The sequence below is a fragment of the Ictalurus furcatus genome, chromosome 1, assembly GCF_023375685.1.
Source record: "Ictalurus furcatus strain D&B chromosome 1, Billie_1.0, whole genome shotgun sequence".
In the NCBI taxonomy this organism is placed as follows: Eukaryota; Metazoa; Chordata; class Actinopteri; order Siluriformes; family Ictaluridae; genus Ictalurus; species Ictalurus furcatus.
In genome coordinates, this window is record NC_071255.1 from 37,739,841 (window position 1) to 37,758,031 (window position 18,191).

The following is an 18,191-nucleotide window of genomic DNA, read 5'->3' on the forward strand; positions in this document are numbered from 1 at the left end:
AATGACATTTGAGCAATTCTGGTTGATCGTGTAATCAGCCATGGAATGAGCATGAGGGAAGCCGGATGGCGAGTACAACCGCATTTGTGTCATCACATTGGCTGCAGATATCACCACCTATGTTGTTATATTGGACCATGTCAGTTTCCACTGTGCACATGACATACAAGAACGGTTCACCACATTCACACATCCAGATGTTCCTTCCACCACATTCCTAATTCCTCAGTCCAATTGAGGAACTTTTTCAGTGTGGTGGTGGAAGGTATATGATCAGAACCCATATCAAAAAGTGAGTCTTCTCGAGACAATGCATGGAGCCTGTGAAGTTATCACTGCAGAGTCATGTCAAGGGTGGATCTGTCCCTCTAGGTGCTTCTTCACCTGCTGGTTGGCCAGGGAGAACATTAGTTGTGATGTAGATGGGGTCTTGTGGCCAAATCCTCATAACCTACAAGATGATGCCTAAGTTTTGTATTTTTGTTTGTTTTTGTGTATGTAAACTTCATACAGAGAACAAATATTACATTTTCCATCTGTTTCTGCAATACTTTTGAGCAGCTTTTGAGAAATGTTTTGTAGCTCATCTCATTTTGTAAGGGAATTAGATTTGTGAAGAGTGAAATGTACATTAAATTCATTCTTCAGTGGAAGCTTTTGTGGTCTTTGTCTTTTGAAATACAATGATTAGCTTGGTGGTTGGTGTGTGCACATATCTGCGTTGTGTGTTTGTGATTCTGAGTGGATTATTTGGATATCAGGCATGTGTTTAGAGTTCTGAATGTAAAAGTTCCAGAATTGTGTGTGTGGGATACTGAGATTTGTGGTTGTAGTTGTGGGAAATATGTGTAACCAGTTGGGAAAAACTGTAATGTTGAAACAGCACACATCAGAGTGAGTGTGTGTGTGTGTGTGTGTGTGTGTGTAACCCATGGCAGCACTGTTGTGTTTATGGAGACACTGTGAGACAAGTGTTCCACACACTGAAGTTTGTCTGCTTTAGAGAATGGCTGAGGAGAGAAAAGAGAGTTCATCAGACGAGCTAAAGGAGAAAATTCGCTTTCTGACTGATGAGAACGTAAGAATTTAGCTTAATTGATAAAAATCACTGTTCTTATTTGTAATTAGGTAGGTAATGGGTAAATAATTTCACCCAAAGGCTCTGAAGGAGATCTAAAATGCTAAACTGCTGGTTTCTGATACATGTTATGTCCATATTGGATTTGTCTCATATGTTAACATTCATGTTATTTAGGATTCGTAATAGAACGTAATTTTATGGAAATGCTGGTTATTTATATATTAATTGTCTGCATGGTGGTGCTCCCAGTCTGTATTACCCACAGTGCATTGCAAACAGGGAAATGTACCATTCAGATAAGTGAGTAATGAAATGAAGGGCAATTTTATAACTATGTTATCTGTGATTAGCATCTGTGTGTCCTCGGTCAATAGATAATTCATATACAAGAAGTCACTAGCATCTGTTTTCATTGGGTGTGTTACTCAATGATAATGTTCCTGATGCATACACAGAAACAAAGACGTGCATTACAGTGTGTGTGTGTGTGTGTGTGTGTGTGTGTGTGTGTGTGTGTGTGTGTGTTAGGACCATCTGAGCAGTAAACTGGGCTCCACACAAAGCAGAGCGGCTCAACATGCCGCTTCCAACCGGGACCTGAGCTCCAGACTGGTGCAGAGTGAACAAGACAAATTGAAGGTTGAGCATGACGTTATCCATTTTCCATCTAATATACTCCTTTAGCTGCATTTTACATTTTAGTTGGCTAACCAGCAGTTAAGGCTTGCAAGCAGCCATCTAGAATCCTGGTTCAGTTGATTCACCTTTTATAAACACATTCTGTTAGTGCTATTTTATAAGGCGAGTATAGCATGATCCTAATTCATGGCTGCTCTGTCTTCTACCTATGCTTTCTGTCACAGTCCATGAGAAACTGGCAGGAGTGGTGGTTCAGATTTGTTTTGTCAATATCTTATCCTTTCAATTCCATGCTGTTACTGTTACCTCTGCGAACAACGTTCTCATTATTGTCATCTACTGCTCTTCTGGTCTCCTAGGAAACTTTCTTGAAGAAATGGATATGCCCCTCAATCTATTCATTAATGATCCCCTCACTCTCCTCTGTTACTTCAACCTCCCCTCTGACAAAGCGATAGACATCAATGCTGGCCAACTCTACATCTCACACCATCACTTAGTGTCCTTCTCCATCACCGTCACTGCTCTGCCTGACATCATCAAATAATCATCCTGCTCCCCCACTCTCAGCAACCTCTACTCTATCGCTACTTCCTCTGTAGCTCCATGCACCCTATCAACTCCTTCTCTCTACTACTGGAATTAGCCACCAACAATTTCCTATCTTCACTATCTATCTTCTGTCTGATCAACTTAGGAAGTCTTCTTACCATGCTCTTTGGCTGTCTGATGTGTTGCACAGAAATAGAAGAGAATTAAGAGCAGGTGAAAGTGGAAGAAATCATAACTTATATAATCTCCCCTCATATTGCTCTCGCCTGCCCAAGTTCTGATTTGATCTGATTTGAGAGCTGCTAATATCTCCTTCAACAAGGGAAAGCTGGTAGCCACTGCACAGGATCGTCGCAAACTTGAAAATGAATTTTCTTAACTTTTTAACTTTTCATGCCCCCTTCAAGATGGCTGATCTTCTTTGATGAGAAAATAGAAAGAACTACACCCAAACTTCACTCCTAACTGGACTCTTCTACATGTTCAGGATTTCCCTCCTCATTCTATATCAACAGAAGAGATCTTGCAAATTATCCTGTCTTGAAATCCCCCCCCATCTGCCTGCTGAATCCCATCCCTTCCACAATACTCCAGACCATCTCACAAGACCTGCTCCCCTTCATTTATTTTATGATTATTAATGCCATCACATATGGTCATGTACCAACTGCATTTAAGATTTAATTCAAGAGGGGCTATACCCATCCTGAAAAAAACAGTCCTGTAGGGGATCCACATATGCTCCATGCAGAACCTCTACTGATGTCCCACAAGGCTCAGTGCTGGGTCCACTGCTGTTCTTCCTCTATACCCTCTCTCCCATATGACGTCTCTTGGGTAACTCTCTGTAAGGTCCTCTATACCCAATTTCTTGATTTCCTAACATGGGTTTTCATATTATTGCTATGCTGATGACATTCAACTCACCCTGTCCTATCCTTCCTCAGTTTCTGCACCGACCTCAGTGTCTTGTCATGGATGGGAACTCAACTTAATCCCAGCCAAATTAAAACTGCTATACAGCCTTGGAGATTGATCCCCATGTCAAGACCTTGTGATCTCCCTAGACAATCTCACCATCTGTCACTGCACACATGCTTGGGGTTACCATGGACAGCAAACTGTTCTCACCTCACATCACTAAACATGCATGCTTATGCCAGTTATTCCTTTACAACATGAGGTTTTGTCCATTTCTATCCACAGAGGTCACTCAGGTGCTTGTTCGGTCCATTGTCATTTTGAGATTGAACTACTGTAACTTGATCCTGACAGCATCTGACCTTTCCAAATGATCCATAATGCAGCTGCACAACTTGTTTTCAACCTTCCCAAGTTCTCCTACCCATGCCTTTTGCTATGCTCCCTCCATTGGCTTCTTGTAGCTGCCCGCATCAAATTTAAAACATTGATGCTTGCCTACAAAGCCAAATATGGGCCAAAGCCCACTTACAATAAAACACTTATCACACCCCGCACTGCACCACACTGATTCCAGATCTCTAGCACTGCTCAACTGGACCCACCACCACTCAGGGTACAAGGAAGGCAAGCATCAAGACTCTTCTCAGTCCTGGCACTAAGGTGGTAGAGTAAATGTCCCCTAGTTGTCCAAACAACTGAGTCACTGGCTGTCTTCAAACACCAACTAAAGACCTACCTATTCACAAAGCACTTTTTAGCACTCGTAATCCCTGACCAAGCTAACCTATATAAGGGAGTGTTTATTAAAGACACGCATGTGTGTGTGTGTGTGTGTGTGTGTGTGTGTGTGTGTGTGTGTGTTTAGATCTCCAAAGATCTTGTGGAAGTGCAGATTGAAGCCAACAAATTGAGAGAGAAATATGAGGCAGAGATATTTGAGCTGCAGAATAAGGTAAAACATGCACACTATGTGTATACATTGTAGAGTGTTTCCAAATGTGTTTTTCTACTTCATATGCAAACTGCTAATTAATTAGCTATTGATAATAACAATGCAACAACAGAATGAGGGCTAATTTCATATGCTAACTGCTAACTAGCAGATTCAGGAACACACCTGTCTTGTCCATCATCTCTGTCCCGCCCCCTCAGGTGTTGTGTCAGGAAGGTTTGGTGTCGAATCTGGAGGCAGAGCTTGGCCGGCTGAAGCGGGAGACCGAGATAGCATCATCACGGTTACAGATTGCCGAGGATAAGGAGCGGGACATGGCGGAGGAGTACGCAGCCCTGAAGAGTAACTACCTGGCTGTGAGTGAAGGTCTGGAGCGTGAGATTACACACTCACAGGAGCTGAGCGATGAGCTGCTGACACTCGCACACACACATGACACACTGCTGCACGAGAAGGAGCGAGAACACACTCACACACTTGAGCTGGAGAGGGTCAGAGCTCTTCTGAGCAGAGTGTCCCACAGTAGAATCAGGGTGAGACACACACACACCCACACACACACACACACACACACACACACACACACACTCTGACCTTTGATCCTATATGTGTGTCCTGTTTTAGCCAGAGGAACTGAGCCGAGGATGCAATGCTATTGGGGACAGATGCACACACGTGAGGACACTTTTCATATATGTACTGTGTGTGTGTGTGTGTGTGTGTGTGTGTGTTTGTTTTAGTGTTGGGTCCAAGTCTACCTTCGACAAGTCCAATTCAAGACTAAGTCCTTACTAATCACGTCTGGGTTTCATTCCAAAGGGGGCCGATTTGGACTTGAGCCTGAGTCCTTAAAGGATAGTTCACCCAAAAAATTCTGACATCAATTACTCACCCTCATGTCTTTCCAAACCCATAAGAGGTTCGTTCATCTTTGGAACACAAATGAAGATATAGATACATTCCACACAGGTCTCTGACACACGTTTACGAGGGAATCACGACATACAGTATCCCACAAAAGTGAGTACACCCCTCACATTTTTGTAAATATTTGATGATATCTTTTCATGTGACAACACTGAAGAAATGACACTTTGCTACAATGTAAAGTAGTGAGTGTACAGCTTGTGTAACAGTGTAAATTTGTTGTTCCCTCAAAATAACTCAACACACAGCCATTAATGTCTAAACCACTGGCAACAAAAGTGAGTACACCCCTAAGTGAAAATGTCCAAATTGGGCCCAAAGTGTCAATATTTTGTGTGGCCACCATTATTTTCCAGCACTGCCTTAACCCTCTTGGGCATGGAGTTCAGCAGACCTTCACAGTTTGCCACTGGAGTCCTCTTCCAATCCTCCATGATGACATCACGGAGCTGGTGGATGTTAGAGACATTGTGCTCCTCCACCTTCCGTTTGAGGATGCCCCACAGATGCTCAATACAGTTTAGTCCATCACCTTCACCCTCAGCTTCTTTAGCAAGGCAGTAGTCTTCTTGGAGGTGTGTTTGGGGTCATTATCATGCTGGAATACTGCCCTGCGGCCCAGTCTCTGAAGGGAGGGGATCATGATCTGCTTCTGTATGTCACAGTACATGTTGGCATTCATGGTTCCCTCAATGAACTGTAGCTCCCCAGTGCCGGCAGCACTCATGCAGCCCCAGACCATGACACTCCCACCACCATGCTTGACTTTAGGCAAGACACACTTGTCTTTGTACTCCTCACCTGGTTGCAGCCAAACATGTTTGACACCACCTGAACCAGATAAGTTTATCTTGGTTCCAGTAATCCATGTCCTTAGTCTGTTTGTCTCCAGCAAACTGTTTGCCGGCTTTCTTGTGCATCATCTTTAGAAGAGGCTTCCTTCTGGGACGACAGCCATGCAGACCAATTTGATGCAGTGTGCGGCGTATGGCCTGAACACTGACAGGCTGACCCCCCACCCCTTCAACCTCTGCAGCAATGTTGGAAGCACTCATATGTCTATTCATTGATGGAACCATGAATGCCAACATGTACTGTGATATACTGAAGCAGAGCATGATCAGTATGTAGTATTCCAGCATGATAACGACCCCAAACACACCTCCAAGACAACCACTGCCTTGCTAAAGAAGCTGAGGGTGAAGGTGATGGACTGGCCAAGCATGTCTCCAGACTTAAACCCTATTGAGCATCTGTGGGGCATCCTCAAATGGAAGGTGGAGGAGCACAAGGTCTCTAACATCCACCAGCTCAGTGATGTCGTCACGGAGGAGTGGAAGAGGACTCCAGTGGCAACCTGTGAAGCTCTGGTGAACTCCATGCCCAAGAGGGTTAAGGCAGTGCTGAAAAATAATATATTGACACAAAATATTGACACTTTGGGCCCAATTTGTACATTTTCACTTAGGGGTGTACTCATTTTTGTTGCCAGTGGTTTAGACATTAATGGGTGTGTGTTGAGCTATTTTGAGGGGACAGCAAATTTACACTGTTACACAAGCTGTACACTCACTACTTTACATTGTAGCAAAGTGTCATTTCTTCAGTGTTGTCACATGAAAAGATATAATCAAATATTTACAAAAATTTGAGGGGTGTACTCACTTTTGTGAGATACTGTATATATAAGTTGTGTTGACGCAAGAGTGGACGTTCTCATGATACAACCCAACTCGGAAGCACTGTGCTGTTTATATCAGAGGAAGTGGGACATTGTATGCAAGCTTTGTTCATTACATTGTAAATTGAGTTTGCTTTAGGTATTGGTTTATTTTTTCAAAATGTAACAAACGAAGCATACATACAGCAAATGAATGAATTGTGTGAATTTTGACTCATAATATAATAATAACACAAATCTGTGTTGAACATTACTGCCATTCTTTAGCATTACTTCTGTGTGTGTGTGTGTGTGTGTGTGTGTGTGTGTGTAGAGGGCCCAGTACGAGCTGAGGGAGGAGCTCGAGAAAATGAGAAAGAGTTACGAAGAGCAACAACAGCGAATGGAGGAGAAAATGTGAGCCACACACAAGAACGAAAGCTTAAAGTTCAAATGTTAATATGACCAGAGTAAATCCACTGGTGTGTGTGTGTGTGTTCTCAGTGTGGTTATGGGAAAGGAGCAGCAGGAGAATAAGAGAGCCATCCACAACACACAACACGAGCTTTCACAGCAGTCAGCTGTAAGAGTGCACACACATTTGTCTTACTGTCCTTGTAAGGACCTTACACTGACATGATAATTAAAGCAGCCTCATGGGGACCAGCCAAATTCCTCTCCTTTTGGGGACTTTTCTCCCCCAAGAAACCATATGTGATTCACTGGCAGGTGTGTGTTATTTTCTTAAGTCAGGATTTTTGTCACGTGACGGAGTGCAGGTTAGCGTTTTTATTAAAGGACACTGGCAAAAACCAGAATGGCAAGATACAAAATGCAAGGCTTGGTAAGTCAGTTTAGGGCACACTGAGCGTCACTTGGCAACTGGATGAATGTCCAAAGTTTGTTTATGTAGGTGCGGGTGTGACTGTGAATGTGTTGGTGAAGTGTTGTGTGAGTATTATAGTTCGTGGTGGACATGTTTGTAGGCTGTGATGTGTTCTGGGAAGTGGAGTTTTAGGTTGATTTATACATACTTTAACACCTAGCCAAGCCAATCAGAAATTAGTATTTTCATTGGTCATGGTGTAGATTGTGATGTTAAACATACATAATAATAATAATTATATTATTTATATTGTTACATGATTATATTATTAGTATAATAATTGGATGCTCCAAATTATCATCTTTCAGTCCATTCAAAACACAAAATAAGCACAGCTGTCTTCTGTCACTAAGTGTGTGTGTGTGTGTGTGTGTGTGTGTGTGTGTGTGTGTGTAGTCACTGCTTGTCTCTCAGCACCAGCTAAAGGAGGTGGAGGCTGAAAACTCTAAACTACAGAATCAACTGAAGGAGCTTAATCAGGAGTACAGAGCACGCCTCACACACTACATATACGACATCACGGTACACGAGTGCACACACACACACACACACACACACACACACACACACACACACACAAACTGCCTAGTTCATGTACTCTAAACACTACATGGTCATTATGTACCACAGATGGACTCCTGATTTAAGCCATTCTTTAGTACAGCAGTGTTAGAGTAATAAACTGTACCAAACTATAAGTGTAGTGTAGTCAATGTACTAAACTGTGTGTGTCACAGGCAGACTACTGTAACAAGATAGACACCAGAAAACAAGCAATTAGCATGAATGCAGGGTTTGTTACACTTAAATTGAATATGTCTAAAACAGGTTAAACTAAACACCTAAAACAATAAATCATAGAACTAAACAAATAAAATCAGAACCAAAATCTAGAACGATCACAAACCAGGTTGAAGAAATAAACTTAGCTAATGCTAATGAAAACTAAATGTTAACGAATATGCTAAATTGGAGTGCTGAAGTGGAGTGCTGGGTGGGTGTTGCCAGGCTTGTTTGAGGCTGAAAGTCAATCTGGGAAATGGAGTTTGTTACAGAACCCCCCTTCCATGAGCTGCTCCTGAGGTGATAGAAGACCATGTGGCCTGGTGGCTATACCCTATTTATGCTGGAAGTTGATGGAAATTGTCTTTAATGAAGGGGATCTAGAACATCATCAGCTGGAACCCATGAAAGTTCCTCCAGACCATAACCCTACCAATCCACCAAGTACTGGAGCTGTTCTCCTTTCCTACAGGAGTCCAGAAGTTGTTGAATTGTTAGTGACTGGAAGTGATATCCTAAGGAGAGAAGACATGTTACCTCATTAATGTTTTGTAGGATCTTGAAGGGGCTGATGAATCAAGGGGATAAGTTCATTGATGGGAGTCCTGGTTGTAGGTTCTTTATGGTAAAAACGCAAGCTCCATGCACCTGGCACCAAAGGTAGGGGGTAATGGGACTTCTTAGTCACTTGGTTTAGACCACAATAATTGATACAAGGTCACAATCCTCCATCACTCTTCTTCACAAGGAAGAATCTATGCTCACACATTCAGCAACAAAGCGACCGGAGACCATTCATTTTCAATGAGAGCTGGTGACTTCTGGTGACATGAGCAACAGCGGCCATTGGCAACTAGATGTTGGCATGTCCAGAAGGCAACAAAGTTGTGAAATGTTTAACTTTATGCAAATTTGGAGTGTCTTCACACAACCACTACAAATGGGAGTGAAGTCAGTAGATCACATGTGAGAGTTCGTTACAGCTACATATTTAACCCAGTATTTAGTGCAGTGTTAGAGGTATAAACTCTTCTAAACTGTTAGTGCAGAGTAGATAACATACCAAACTGTACTAAATTGTAAGAACATTAAAAACTGTAATAACTATATTAAATGTAGGTATCACAGACAGGCTATTTACAGTGCTCTCCATTAATATTGGCACCCTTGGTAAATATGAGCAAAGAAGGCTGTGAAAAATTGTCTTTATTGTTTAACCTTTTGATCTTTTGTTCACAGAAATTCACAGAACTGCTCTGATCTCATTGACATCAAACAATTGCAAACAAAACACAGGTTTATCAAAAAATTATCTTTAAGTATAGGTGTGCAACAATTATTGGCACCCCTATGAATTCATATATAAGGAAAAATATATTTGAAGTGTTTTCCCATTGATATTTTACGGTTTTGTTTTGTTTTGTTTTATTTTTAGTACACCTGGGTGACTAGGAACAGGGAATTGTTCAATTGTCCATGACTTCCTCTTTCAAAGAGGTATAAATATGAGGTAACACACAGGCCAAATTCCTTTAGTCATTCATAACAATGGGTAACACCAAGGAATATAGCTGTGATGTGCAGCAAAAGGTTGTTGAGCTTCACAAAATGGGGCGTGTCTATAAGAAAATAGCACAAGCATTGAAAATGCCCATTTCCACCATCAGGGCAATAATTAAGAAGTTTCAGTCGACTGGAAATGTTATGAATTGACCTGGAATTGGACGTGCGTCTATATCGTCTCAACGCACTGTGAAGAGGACGGTTCGAGTGGACAAAAAATCTCCAAGGATCACAGCTGGAGAATTGCAGAAGTTAGTTGTGACTTGGGGTCAGAAAGTCTCCAAAACTACAATCTGAAGTCACCTACATCACCACAAGTTGTTTGGAAGGGTTTGAAGAAAAAAGCCTCTACTCTCATCCAAAAACAAACTCGAGCGTCTTCAGTTTACCAGACACTACTGGAACTTCAAGTGGGATTGGGTTCTATGGTCGGATGAAACCAAAATAGAGTTTTTTGGTAATAAACACCAGAGGTGGTTTTGGAGCACACAGAGAGGTAGCCATATGGAAAAGTACCTCATGCCCACAGTTAAATATGGTGGTGGATCTTTAATGTTTTGGGGATGTTTTTCCACCAGAGGACCTGGACATTTTGTTAGGATACATGGCATCATGGACTCTATCAAATATCAACAGATATTAAATGAAAACCTGACTGCCTTTGCCAGAAAGCTTCAAATGAGCCGTGGTTGGCTCTTCCAGCAGGACAATGATCCAAAACATACATCAAAATCAACACACAAATGGTTTACTGACCACAGAATCATGGTCCTACAATGGCCATCCCAGTCTGCTGTCCTGAACCCCATAGAAAACCTGTGGGGTGAATTGAAGAGGAGAGTCCACCTGCAGGGACCTCGAAATGTGAAGGATCTGGAGAGATTCTGTATGGAGGAATGGTCTCAGATCCCTCGTCATGTGTTCTCCAACCTCATCAGGCATTATAGGAGAAGACTCAGAGCTGTTATCTTGGCAAAGGGAGCTAACACAAAGTATTGATTGAAAGGGTGCCAATAATTGTTGCACACCTATATTTAACAAAGATAAAGACAATTTTTTACAGCCTTTTTATGTGTGTTTTCGTGTGTGTGTGTTTGTGTACAGAAGTGTGTGCGCAGAGAAAGTGATGCCAGCATGCAGCTGAAGGAGTATGTGGACTCCATGTTGAAGGAGGTTAGAGTAACTTATCGCTCCAGAGAGGAGCAGCTGACCAGCACACTGAGAAACTACCGCAAACGCCTCCAGAACCTTAGCAACACACACCAACTACTGCTCACTGCATACAGGTACACACACACACACACACACACACACACATACACACAGAGTTCTCATGGCTGTATGGACTTCCTCAGGAGACCCTCAGTGATTCTGCAGATGGTGATGGAGAGCCTCTGCGTGTGTTTCAGCTCATACATGGTGTTGTTCATTGCATTCTGATGTTCTGTAAAGAAGTTCAGGCACATCGGCACATGGCCAACTCCATGATATCTCATCACATCTTCCCAAGCCTTGTGGTACTCTGTGTGTAGATGATTGTCACTCATGCCGGCTTTTCTAAGGGCAACGTCCTGCAGTCAGTAATCAGTTAAATTCCCCATATAAAATACCAAAATTCACAATAGTCCCTTGGGTGCACTGTTTGGATTCTCCAGTAGATGGCAGTCTGTACACGTCCATCCATTATACATCCAGTATGAGTGCCCTCTGGTGGTCAGTCCAGGACTCGCGCTGTGTTCTGACATCTTCAGGAGACAGGAGTTTACACTTTGCGCTTTCTCAGTAACGTGACATGCTGCATTTTTGTGTCTTATTAAATTCAAGAGACAGAAAAGAAACACTGGTGAGGGAATGACTGTGTTTATAGAATCTATAACGTAAGCGACAACAGGAACTAACTTTTTTCACCGACATTCCACAACATTTCATGTAACTGTAAATTTATGGGTTTTTTAAAAAGTATGTTGTGTTGTTCTTTAAGAAAACAAACTGTATTTGTTGGCAAGTTGCTGTGGAAAATAATCAACTTCAGGGTGGTAACATCACACCACACCATCACTCAGTAATTGACTGTAACACAATCAGACACAGTGTTTATTACTTATTATGTTTTCCCAGAATGCAGCGTGAGCAGATTCTGGCACACACTGGGCACGCTCTGGAGGCGGGGCCACCCGAAGCACACTTCAGCCCTGCAGAGGCGGAGCTTAGAGGAGAGCCTCAGAGAGAACTACAGAGGCTGAGAGAGGACAAATCTCGCTTGGAGACACAACTCAGAATCGCACAAGAACAGGTGTGTGTGTGTGTGTGTGTGTGTGTGTGTGTGTGTGAGACAGAGAGAGATCTGATTGGTAATGAGCTGTAATATTATGATTATTGTTATTGTTGTAGGCATCTCTGCTGTCACAGCCATCTCAGAAGTGAGTTGTAAACAGTCTAAAAAATTTTTGCATCTTTGTACTTCATTTGCATTTCTTTTTTTATTGTATTTATTTATTGTTTGTTTATTTATTGTTTATATAATTGCTCTGCAGTGTAACGCTCACTGAGGAAGCCTGGGCCGATATCAGGAAGCAACTCAGAGAGATTGTAGTCACTGCACAGGTAACCACGACAACCACCACATCACCATCACATAGGTAGCTGACATGCTGCTATGTAGTCATAGCAACAGCCCCTCCCCTTACAGTGGTATCATCCAGGTAAAGGTTTGTATGAAACACTCTTATACACATCTTATGCTCTTATATCATGTCACCAGGAGACGCATGAGAGAGAGCGTGCACAGCTCATCACCAGGGCAACGGTTGCCGAGGAGCAGGTGAGGGAGCTGCAGGAGTATGTCGATAATCACCTGGGCAGGTAAACACACACAAACACAGAGTTCTGTTTCCTTCATAGGTACATACTTTTGATAAACAATAGGTGTTGGTGTTAACTAGCTAAGCTAAGTGTGAGATTTGTATATATATTACTCTGTGTGTGTGTGTGTGTGTGTGTGTGTGTGTGCGTTGAGGTACAAGCTGGAAGTCACTCGGTTGAGGAGGATGCTGCAGTTGGAGGCGGGGCGATCACAGAGCGCTGAATCACCTAAGCTCCGCCCTCTACACCAGTCACTCAATAAGACCAGCTAAGAATTATAGACACAATATAAAATACAAAAGGCAATAAAAAGTGTTAAAAGAATATTTATTAGCGAATTAAACCAGTGTGAATTTTTAGGTTATATATAAAATATATATATTTTAGTCTTTTGTAATATGGGTTATTGGCAAAGCCAGAAAAAGTATCGCGTAATAAAAACTCAACAAAAACATAATACAATTTTAGAAATATGTATTCAACAATAACACCAGTACATAAAATGTACACAAATATGTAAACAGTCTACACAAGACGCCGCCGTAAGTGCAAAATGTGTAAATAGACCATAACTAAATTGCCTAAATAGGCAATAGACTAAAGAAGACATACATGAACAGCATGTATTCAACATTCATTCGTGAGTCACACATGACATTGCTTAAGAGCCAGGAGTGTCAGGGAGCTCAATCTGAGAAAAGAACATGAAACAAATAAAAAATAAAAAAAACAATAAACTCTAGAGGGTCAACTCTAGAGGGAAGAGTGTCTCCGCAACACTATATGTTGAGATGTAGCACAGATGCCCTGCTTCCAGATGTCGCATCGCATAATCCTCCAGGACTAACACAAAGTAATATCCTCATGTGCACCTTTCTAATGGCCCGACTACATCCATGGCAATTATTTCAAAGGGAACCTCGATTAATGGAAGGGATGCAATAGGGCTTTTTGGGGTGGCCAGCATATCCACTAGCTGACATTCGTGACATGCCGCACACCACCGGCGAGCATCACCACTGGCGAGTATCACCACGAATGCCTGGCCAACAGAGACAGGCCATGAAACGGTTCAGTGTTTTATCCTGCCCCAAATACCCAGACATGGGATTATGATGAGCCGCATGGAACAGGAGTTCCCTACGGCTCTTCAGCACTAACAACTGCGTCGTTTCTTCCTTAGTTTGAGTGTCCTGTGTCACTCGATATAACTTGTCTTTAGTAATTGTGAAGTAAGGGAAGGACAGTGCAATGTTGTCCTGAACTCAATGGCCATCAACCACTTTTACTTGGTAAAAGTACCTGAGGGTTTTGTCACGTGTCTGCTCCTTGTCTTCCTGAAGCACAGCTGACATTGACGGCCCAGGCAAAGCCTCCCCGGCCAAAGCTGGAAATTTAATACTGACTGGCACACGCAGATATCCGTGAACATCCCAGTACACACTCCACACCTTCATCAATCATGCATTTCCAAATGCCCCTCACTGAATCAGTCTTCTACATGTGATGTAGTGAAATGTTTTCGATTAGTTCCTCATCCTACATACAACAAACAGAACCATCAACAAACTAAGGATATACACACACAATAAAAATAGAATATAATAAAATATAGTAGACTGTAGAGAAATGTAATGTGAATAAAATAGAATATAATGGTACTGTGTATACAGAAACTATACAGTGCGCCATTTTTCCCTATAGTGCAAACTGTTTGTGTCTGTGTGTGAGGGAGGAACATGCAGACTCCCTCAAGTGTCCTCCTTCAGTAGCCAGTAGAAACTCTTTTAGTTGAAACTCCTCTGTGTTGGTCCTCTGGATTTGGTAACACTTCCCTGATGGGGCACTGAGAAGAGACAATGTCCAGGGTAGTGAAAGTCTTTGACAATTCTTCTGGCCCTGGTCCTGCATCTCTGGGTGTAGATGTTTGTGATGCAGGGGAGAGAAGTCCTGATGGCCACCCCATAACATGCAAGAAAGAGAGAGCTGATCATCACTCTGGACACTGCCTTTTGGTCCTGGGCCACGGTGCCACCAAACCAAGTGGTGATGATACCTGTGAGAAGACTCTACAGACCCAGTGTAGAATGCCCTCAACACCCTGTTGGAGACCCTCTCAACTGTGGGGCTGTAATTCCTCACCTGCTTCCATCCATAATCAATAATCATCTCTGTAGTCTTGGTGACATTCAGAGAGAGATTGTTCTTGTGACACCATGTGGAGAGGACATTCACTTCCTCTAAGTAGGCCTCCTTGTTATTAGTGAGGAGGCCTAGGAGGTGTGGTTCCCCATCCTGACTACTTGAGGCATCTGGTTAGGAAGTCCAGGATGAAGTGGCAGATGGTATAGTTCAGTCCCAGTGACATGCGGTATGTTGCTGCTCGATCAGGGCAGGCCTGCAGTGCATCATTGATCCGGATCAGTATTCCCTTTTCCCTGAGGGAACGGCAATTCTGGAAATGCCCAGTTTCCCCACCACACCTGCAAACCTTCCCAGGCATTGCCCTGGTCCTGGTTGGCATGGATGATTCCACCTGTGTAGACACTGTGATGCTGACCAGCCCCATGTAGCATGCTTCAAGAGGGCACTTCTATTGAGAGGGCAGTTCTCCCTCACGGGGCAGTGGTGGCTTAGTGGTTAAGGCTCTGGGTTACTGATCGGCAGGTCGGGGGTTCAAGCACTGCCAAGCTGCTACTGGTGGGCCCTTGAGCAAGGCCATGGTGCCACCAAACCAAGTGGTGATGATCTCTGTGAGAAGACTCTGTGAGAAGACATGTGAGAAGACTCTACAGACCCAGTGTAGAATGCCCTCAGCACCCTGTTGGAGACCCTCTCAACTGTGGGGCTGTAATTCCTCACCTGCTTCCTCCCATAATCAATAATCATCTCCTCTGCCCCTCTCTGCTCCAGGGGTGCCGTATCATGGCTGACCCTGCGCTCTGACCCCAGCTTCCTGACAGGCTGGGGTATGCGAAGAAAACAATTTCACTGTGCTCTACTGTATATGTGACCAATAAAGACTCATTATCATTATGCTTCGAGAGCCTCACAAATGCCTCAGGGTCATCTTGCAGTCCCATCTTCAAGTGACATGGGGCATGGACCCTGTGGCCGCCGGAGTACCCACCTACCAGAGTACCCACCTACTGGTCCTCTGCCTGAACTTGGAGCAGAGCCTGGAAGCACTGGGAGGGCAGGCTTGGAACAACTCAATGGGCTTTTTTTCTCTTTTCTTTACTTTTGCTTTTCGGTGGTTTTATCTCACACATATTCATGGCTCTGTGCTGCTCAGCGCTCTCTCTCTTGCCTGTTACAGGGGGTCCTGAAAGCACAAAGAAACACACAAAAGTAAACTTGGGCTATTAACACACAGGTGAGAATCATCATACGTTACTACCTGCTGGTTCAACCCGCCCCCTCTCCATCCACAGCCAATGCTCAACCACGCCCCCGCAACCACACGCAGCAATTTGGCAATGATTACAAGTTTTTTTTATTAAACATCATAATATTTTATCTATTTATAGTTGCATTTAATGTCCACTGACAAGTTAGCTCCTCCTCTCACTTACGTTATAGCAGCTATAAACAGTCAATCCCTCAATGGCCTCTTTTTATTTATTTAAAACAGCTTTAAAAGGAAACCATGTAAACTTCATCCTGAAGATGTTACAAAACACTGACACTGGAGACTCCTTCACTAGTGTGAACACAGTGTTATGCTACTGAGTCCATTTTTAACATGTTTAGTTTATTTTAAGCAACTTTTGAGCTAAATGTGTGGTGTGTATGCCTATGCTAAGTGCAGCGCCCCCTAGGGTCCACTTCATGCTTGTCGGTTTGGGACACAGCCAAAGTGTAGGGAGAGGAACCTCATCAGGATGAAAGGTCTTTCTGATTACAGTCTCTGTGTGAGTATGTGTGTGTGAGTAAGAGAGGAGATGTGTACTCTTGAGAAACTATGTGTGGAATGTTTGCAAAGCTCAAGTTGATTTCACGAATCAGAGAGAAGAAAAACTCGCTTACAGGCGAGAGTAATCTCATTACACACACACACACACACACACATACAAACACACACACACACACGCAGTGTTTATATGCTCTAAGAACATGCTGGAGTCTCTAATATCTGGGTAGACAGAGACTACTCAATTCTGATCGGATTCCTCTAAAGGTTTAGTTCTATATCACTCTAGCCATTTGAAATGTAGCCATGGCAACAAGTTTAAACATGTAGTTACACATCAATGAACAACAATCAGAAATATGAATGAAACTGATTTAAAGGTTTTAGATGATTATTAAGAGAAAATATTTGACATGGAGACTTAATCTAATATTTAATCTAACTTAATCTAATATTTCTCACAATAACAATAAAACAAATATGAAATAATCAAACCTTTAATCAAAATAAAGTCAATAGAGGGGGCACAAACTTTAGAACTATAATCTGATAAGACATTATGACTGATGTGTGTGTTATGACTACTGATTGTCAGAACAAAACAAGGTGAAATTAAACTATAAACATCTTATCAAATAAGAAATTACAGAGTAACGGCCTGATCAGCAGACGTGATGAACCGAGTCCTAGCACATATACAGCACACGCTAAACACACGCTAAACACACTCTAAACACACTCTAAACACACTCTAAACACACGCTAAATACACACATGGGCATCAGTAGTTTAAAAAAATTCTCCAGCTTTGAGAACATTAGTTTTTTAGTTTTTTAGTTTTTTATTTTTTAACTTTAATATCTGTGTGCATATGGGCGGGGCCTAAGTGTGACATCACAGTGCACTGTCTTGATCATGTCACTTCTACAGACAGAAATTCCTGTCACACACTTTTCTTTTCCCATAAAGCTTCCCCTCTTTCTGCACCTCATTCACAAGGCCTGTCTGTGCCAATTACACACACACACACTCTTTCTCTCTCTCTCTCTCTCTCTCTCTCTCTCTCTCTCTTACACACTCATTAAGCCTGCATCAGCCAAGAATTTTGGGGGAAAACAAAAGCACTGCGGTGAGGAGTTCTCACGTCCGCAGTGTGTGTGTGTGTGTGTGTGTGTGTGTGTGTGTGTGCGATGTGCTTCCTCTCTGTGCTGTACCCTGAATTCCTGTCTCATTCAGCTCCAAGTTTTCCCACTGTGCGCCCCACTTTAATTCCTACATTACCCCCCCCAACACACACACTGGTTTTATGGGACCAACAGGGCCAGCATGTCTGAGTTTTAGATTACAAAGTGCTGATTTACACACACACACACACACACACACACACACACACACACTTTTTTGACAGCTTCTATTGTGAAATTATAAAAATTTAACAAAATGAACTTT

At 42.6% G+C, this 18,191-nt stretch overlaps 1 protein-coding gene across 1 annotated transcript; it reads left to right on the plus strand.

The window, feature by feature from the left end:
* The first annotated feature begins 281 nt into the window (after positions 1-281).
* On the plus strand, positions 282-13,238 carry ccdc78 (coiled-coil domain containing 78). The gene is made up of 14 exons (XM_053637233.1): positions 282-1,078; positions 1,610-1,720; positions 4,062-4,148; positions 4,349-4,681; positions 4,773-4,823; positions 7,070-7,152; positions 7,240-7,318; positions 8,018-8,143; positions 11,072-11,253; positions 12,086-12,260; positions 12,359-12,387; positions 12,502-12,571; positions 12,729-12,829; positions 12,984-13,238. Exons 1-14 carry the CDS (start codon positions 1,007-1,009, stop codon positions 13,099-13,101), a joined length of 1,617 nt encoding a protein of 538 aa, XP_053493208.1. The 5' UTR covers positions 282-1,006; the 3' UTR covers positions 13,102-13,238.
* Positions 13,239-18,191: the final 4,953 nt, after the last annotated feature.